At 42.0% G+C, this 6,000-nt stretch overlaps 1 protein-coding gene across 3 annotated transcripts in view; it reads left to right on the top strand.

The window, feature by feature from the left end:
* The first annotated feature begins 572 nt into the window (after window positions 1–572).
* BOLL (boule RNA binding protein) overlaps window positions 573–6,000 on the top strand; it is a 61,709-nt gene continuing 56,281 nt past the window's right edge. For all 3 annotated transcript variants that reach the window (XR_015255413.1, XM_086719219.1, XM_025935334.2), the window contains exons 1-2: window positions 573–718; window positions 4,307–4,450. Coding sequence is in view for 2 of the 3 variants with exons in the window: in XM_086719219.1 (XP_086575345.1) it covers window positions 698–718; window positions 4,307–4,450 (165 nt within the window). In the remaining variant the exon portion in view is untranslated. The remainder of the gene's footprint in view (window positions 719–4,306; window positions 4,451–6,000) is intronic.

The raw sequence follows: 6,000 nt of genomic DNA, 5'->3' as shown, positions 1-6,000 counted from the left end.
GCGGGGATGAGTGACGGCGACAACAGGTGCAGCGCGGAGTCCCAGGCTTCTCGGGAGTCCCCGAGTTTGGCGCGTCAGGCCCGGGGGGGTCAGAGTTTGACTCTGGAAACCGTCCTCCTGGCCCTGCACCAGCCTTCCGAAGTCACCCCTCAACCGGCCTCTTGCTGCTTAGTAAAGCCTGAGGTCACGTCAACCTCTCGAAACCCACCAGTCCCAGACGCCGACTTTCCTCCAAAGGGGAGAAGAGAGGAAAGTGTGCGGTGCATGGTGCTTTGCATAACCGTTCGCTCTCTCCTCCCCAGCCGTCCGAAAGCAGGCGACAGTGGCCCCAGAGCCGAGCCCTCGTCTGCACACCACACGTCCGCCCCGACTTGCTGCACGCTCTTCCCTCCCCAGACGGCCCAGCTCCGCGACTACGGGCCACAGCCGAAACCGCCCGCCCGCGCCGCTCGCCGGCTTGCTGCGCCCTCCCGCCCCGCCGCCCGAGGCGACGTCGCCTGCTCCTCCCCACCCCCCCCTACCGGGTGGCAGGTTCAGGTCCCGGGTCCGAGCCTGCGCCCCTGCAGCTGCCACTGCCGCCGTCGCCGCCAGGGGGAGTGTCCGTCGGGAAACGTGGTGTTGCTTCCTTGGTGTGAAGGTGCTTTCAAACTTCAGGTTTCTGATCCTTTCCCCTGGGTTCTGAAGAGCGTAGAGGAAGATGGAGACCGAGTCCGGGGCGGTGAGTACGGCAGTCAGGGCCTCCGGCCCCGGGATAGCAAGGGGAAGGAGCAACGTGGACTCCGTTCCTGAGGGGCTGGAATTGTGAAGTCTAGGGCCCAAATGCCCTCTATTTTTTCGGAAAGAAACGTGGACAGGATGCCCCATCGACCACCGTGAAGAGCGGCCTCCCTCCAGGCCCCGTCGGGTCGGGTCGTGGGGTCGGGAAGGTGGGACCACCAGGCCAGGACCGGGTGTAGGCTGGCTGGGGGACTTCGGAAATGGCCGGAAGGTTTCAGGAGGCGGCGGGTGGCCGGGTCCTGTACAACAGGCGGGGCTGGGCTAGAAAAACAGCTTTCCCGCCGAAACCGGGCTCGGCACCGTCTTTGACGCCTGCTCAGGCCGGACTCCGCCCAGACGCCCACCGCAAGGGATTGCCAGGGCGGCTGACACCGCCTTTCCCTGGCTAGTCAGTGGGGACCGGAAGGCCGGAGAGACCTGGAGGGAGGGGTGGGGCACCGTGGCCCTGGACGGACCCGGACACTTTAATACCCGGTGTGCGCCCGAGACGCTGAGGGCCGGGTGGGGGAAGGGCAGGAGACGAAGCAGGCCTGAGGAGCTGAGGCGCTGAGGTTGAGGTGCCACTGTGCCCCGCCCCCGCCCCTCTGGCAGCCAATCAGCGCGCGCCACGTGAGTGCCGAGTTGTTGCCGACGCTCGAGGCCCCCGTCGCGTCGGTGCAGTTGAGGGTTCCAGCCACTGCTTCTGGCGGGTTTGCGGGTCAAAATTTCTCGCTGGCTAGCCTTCTTTTCCCTCCCGCACTTTGGTGGGGAGGGGGTGGATCCTCGTGTCAGTGCCCAAGTTCACGATGACCCGAGAGAACCCGAGGAAATTGTCGCAGCGGCCATATCCTCCAGCGCCTCAGCTTGCTGGCCTCGGAGGGGAAGGAGCTTCGAGGCCTTGACTGCGACGGTTAGCCTGCCCTCTTCCCGTTGTCTTCGCTGGCAAAGTGGATTATAGATTTCGAGGTTAATTCTCAAGGGATGGAGGCAGTGAGGGCACATTACTCTGAAGGAAATTTTTAATAAACTCTTTAGTGCTAGAAGTTTTGCTAAACTAAGAACCCTTACTTCTAATCTAACAACACCTGCCTAAGTGCTTTTCATACATTTGCAAAATTATTACCGGTGGAATCTGAGGCTTTATTAGCTCAGTGCATCGCCAACCTTCTCTGAGGAATTGAGATATTTCTGCTTAAGCCTTGTCACTACTAACATTAAGATATTTTCTAGGTTCTTTTCATATTGTATTCTTAAACCCTCTGCCTAATGGTTGGGATATCATGAGCAGGGAGAAGTGATTCATTCGTTTGTTCAACAAATTATTTATTGAACACCTGCTATGTACCATCTCCACTTTAAATGATCAGTGAACAAAATAGGCAAAATCCCTTCCCATATGAACATTGCACTACATTGGAAAGTGGTAAGCAATAAACATATGTAAACTATATAGTATGTTGGAAAGTGATAAGTGGTAAGAAGAAAAATAAGGCAGTAGGAACCCACAGTACAGCAGGAGCCTTAGAAATGAGAATGAAATGAACAGGATATAAAAAGTTGATGTTTTTCCTTTCTCGGTATCATCTAACTAGTTTCTCAAGATTGGAAATAAAGCACCTGTTCACTTTTGTTCATGTCCTTTCTCTGTGAAAAATAATGGAATGACTTTTATTTAAACAAATTGGAGAACAAATGAATTCATCTGTCGAACTTGTTTTTCAGAAGAAAATTTCATGAAGACTGATTTTTAAAATTTTACAATCTGTAAACAGACAAGATTGTATCTACTAGAGCTATGCTATTATCTCTAGAAATGCAAATCCACAGTTGAAAAATAAAACTAAGCATCCCAAAATCATCATTCTCTGCACTACATCCTAGAAGTAAAGTGACTGAAGTTACAAATAACCTCCAAATGCCCGGAGAGAATGCTGTTAAGATTGGTTCCCCAATTTCTTTAATTGGAAACTACAACATAGCAGTTATTAAATGTGATGATTTTTCTGTGGGTTAATAGGTGTTTTTATGAACTCCCTTTTTAGGAATTTGTGTTGTTTCTCCTTAACACTAGATGCAGAATGGAACGCAATGAGGTCCAGCCTGTAGCCCTGTAGTCACTACTGGCCTAGTCATTTCTCTGTATATCTTGAAGGATTGACTTAGGGATCATGGTTTTATTGGCCAATTAAGTGAGACAGGAGAGCAACTATGAAAAAGAACAACTCCATTATCTATGTTGGAAATTCATTTTCATGTATTTGTTTCTCAGAGAATTGAAATTCTGAAACCAAGATTTTTGAAGCATACTCATTTAGTACATTAGACTGTCTGAGAAGCCTGTTTAATGTTCCCAGAACGAAAATAATTAGCAAGTGCTTAAATTGGTTTCTCTTCAAAATTCTATTCTCAAGTCTTGTTTTTTTCAGATGCAGGTTAAGAGCTTACCATCTTGCCATTATGCAAAGGCATATATGTTAATATATGTTTATTAGAATCTAAATTAGGCCCCTAACTTAGAATTATGAACATGTATGTACTGAGTTCAATCTTTGGTATAAAAATTTATGCCTATGAGATATAGGTATGTAAATTTCTTTTTTCTTTACAAAATCAGTTCAATCTTCAAATTGACAAGTGCATTTAAAACTTTGACTTTAGAGTTAAAAAACAGTGAACTTGAATGTCAGAATTTATGTCAGTGCCCTTTAGCCAAAGACTACCAGGAACATACTGTAGTTCACTAAAGTTGGGTGTATTGAATTGTTGCCACAAGGAAGAGCATGCACCATGGAGCCTTTTGGTAAGAGGGTGCTAGAAAAGAACTTACTATGGGATTTAGACTTGTGTTAAGCTCTTTTTAGATAGGGTTTAAGGAAGAACGGCTTTACTGTGAGATGCATGTTGTCAGAAAGTGGGAGTAATTCTGCTAATTCTTATCTAGAAGGCAAGAAAAATAGATTGAAGCCAAAGCTGTGATTGATAAAGATGGAGCAGTTATACATATCAGCCAGAATAGAGGGCTGTTTGGTCATTCTTATGGTTTGGACAATGCTTTTGTTTTTGTCAGAGTTCAGACATGGTTATGGAATGGTCTTATTTTTGTTGTGATCCATCACAATCACAGAGTAACTTTGCCTAATGCCTGTTAACAAGAGAACAACCATAGCCTAGCTGTGAGTTCGAGGCCAACTCCTAACAACACCAGAACAAAGCCAGTTCCCAGCTGTCAGGGCTGCTTTTCTCTTTCTGTTTTTTGAGTTTAATATTCCTCAATATTTATAAGATTTAAATTGTATATTTAATAATAATTCACAGAAACATTTTAAGTAATTAAGATTTTCTCTGTAGTGGAGTAGATTCTACATTTCCCATATTTTTATTGCTCCAAAAAAAGTATTAGTTCTAATTATAATCTTCATAATATTAAACTAAAATTAAAGTCTAAAATATTACATTTGTCTAAATGACTCATCTTTTTGAAAGATATTGTTTTCAGCCTGCATCAAACTTCTACCCAATGCTAAAAGTTTAATAGAATTTTATTTTACAGCAAACATCAAATCAGACGCAAACAGATTCATTATCTCCATCCCCTAATCCTGTGTCACCTGTGCCTTTGAATAACCCAACAAGTGCCCCAAGATATGGAACAGTGATCCCTAATCGCATCTTTGTAGGAGGAATTGACTTTAAGGTACCTATTTATGCATGTAACATAGTGTATTTTTTGCATTAGAAGTTATTTTATTTCTCAGAAAATTTTTGTACAACTGCAAAAATAACAATTGCTATTTCCATAATGATTAGTAGGTTTCACATTATCTTACTATAAAGAATCTTTTCAATACCAGTGTTGGTTAAAAAGAATATGTGTAATTTCCCATACAAGGAAATTGAGGCTCACTGATATATCTGTAGGCTCCTAGCTGCTTCGTGACAGAGTGAAGACTAGAATCCCACTATTTTGACTCATAGTTCCATATTCCTTATTTCACCATACCACACTAATTATACTTTATTATGTCATACTCCAAAAAAAAAAGTAATGCATGGTAATAATTTCGAAAAAAACGCAATTTTTTAAAAAAACACAAAATTTAGTCCTATGAATTTGTTTCTTTATCCCAACTTTATTCTCAAGTTCCTATTGAATAACCTCCTAAACTTGCATCAAAATTGCTTTCCACCATCTAATTTAGAATCTGATCACAAAAAAAAAATGTCAGAATAAAACATCTTAACATTAATACACTTTAATAATGTAATCAGTCATTCTACTCTTTCAGAGAAGCTTAGTTTGTGAGATGTTTTAGCACCCCCATTTGGGAGGTAGTAGTAAACACCTATAGGAAAGGTCTGCATGCTATTTTAAGTGGAATATCCTTACTTCTAAGTGGATATGTAGAAAGATTTCCAAGTTTCCATATTATATATTGAAAATTACAGGGATAGTTGTCTTTCTTAATTAAAAAAAATCTTTGTGCCAAAGATGTGTCAAATAAATTTGACATTTATTACTCACTATTTCCCTATAATCAGTCTTTTGCAATTTGGATGAAAATACTTTTTTTCTTCTCAAGAGAAATGATACACATACTGTATTTGTGTATTTGTCAAAATAATGATTTTTAAGCAAGTATGTCATTGGTTCACTAAACATGAATAAAAATGATTTATAATGAAATGCTAATTTTTAAAAAGATTTTCTGTTTCTATGAAAAATATTAACGGCTGACCATAAATATTCGAGTTGAGTATTTTTGTTCAGAATTAATTTATATCATAAACACTTAGTATATTTTTAAATAAATTATCAATAAATGGAAATATTCATATGGTTAGGCTATTCTAGGTTATTGAATTTTATCAGCTACGTTATGAACTTAAGAGGCCATTGTTAGAACACAGTTGTACCTTTAAGGTAATGGCTAGGGTTCCCTCCCTGATACTTATACCGTTTCCAAAACCATAGACAAATGAAAACAAGGAAATGAACATCCAGAGATGGGTTCCTGGATGGGTTTCTGTAGTAGCAAACAGTGTCAAACTTTTTAAAACTCTTCTTTTTGGAAGCTTATAGCCCATCCCTCTTGATACTTAATCATCTTGACTTTGTCTCCTTATTTTTCAACTAGGAAGTAGAGCTGCAAAATTGAACTAGTGATTCTTCTATCAGAGAATAGTTTGAATTGTTTTCAAATCTCTAACAGAAATTCTTCTGGCATTGGTTCCATTTGAGTTTAT

The sequence above is a fragment of the Puma concolor genome, chromosome C1 (assembly GCF_028749965.1).
Source record: "Puma concolor isolate L17-30 chromosome C1, mPumCon1.1.hap2, whole genome shotgun sequence".
Taxonomy (NCBI): Eukaryota; Metazoa; Chordata; class Mammalia; order Carnivora; family Felidae; genus Puma; species Puma concolor.
The sequence above is the reverse complement of the archived record's forward strand: the minus strand, read 5'-3'. Positions and strand labels throughout refer to the sequence as shown.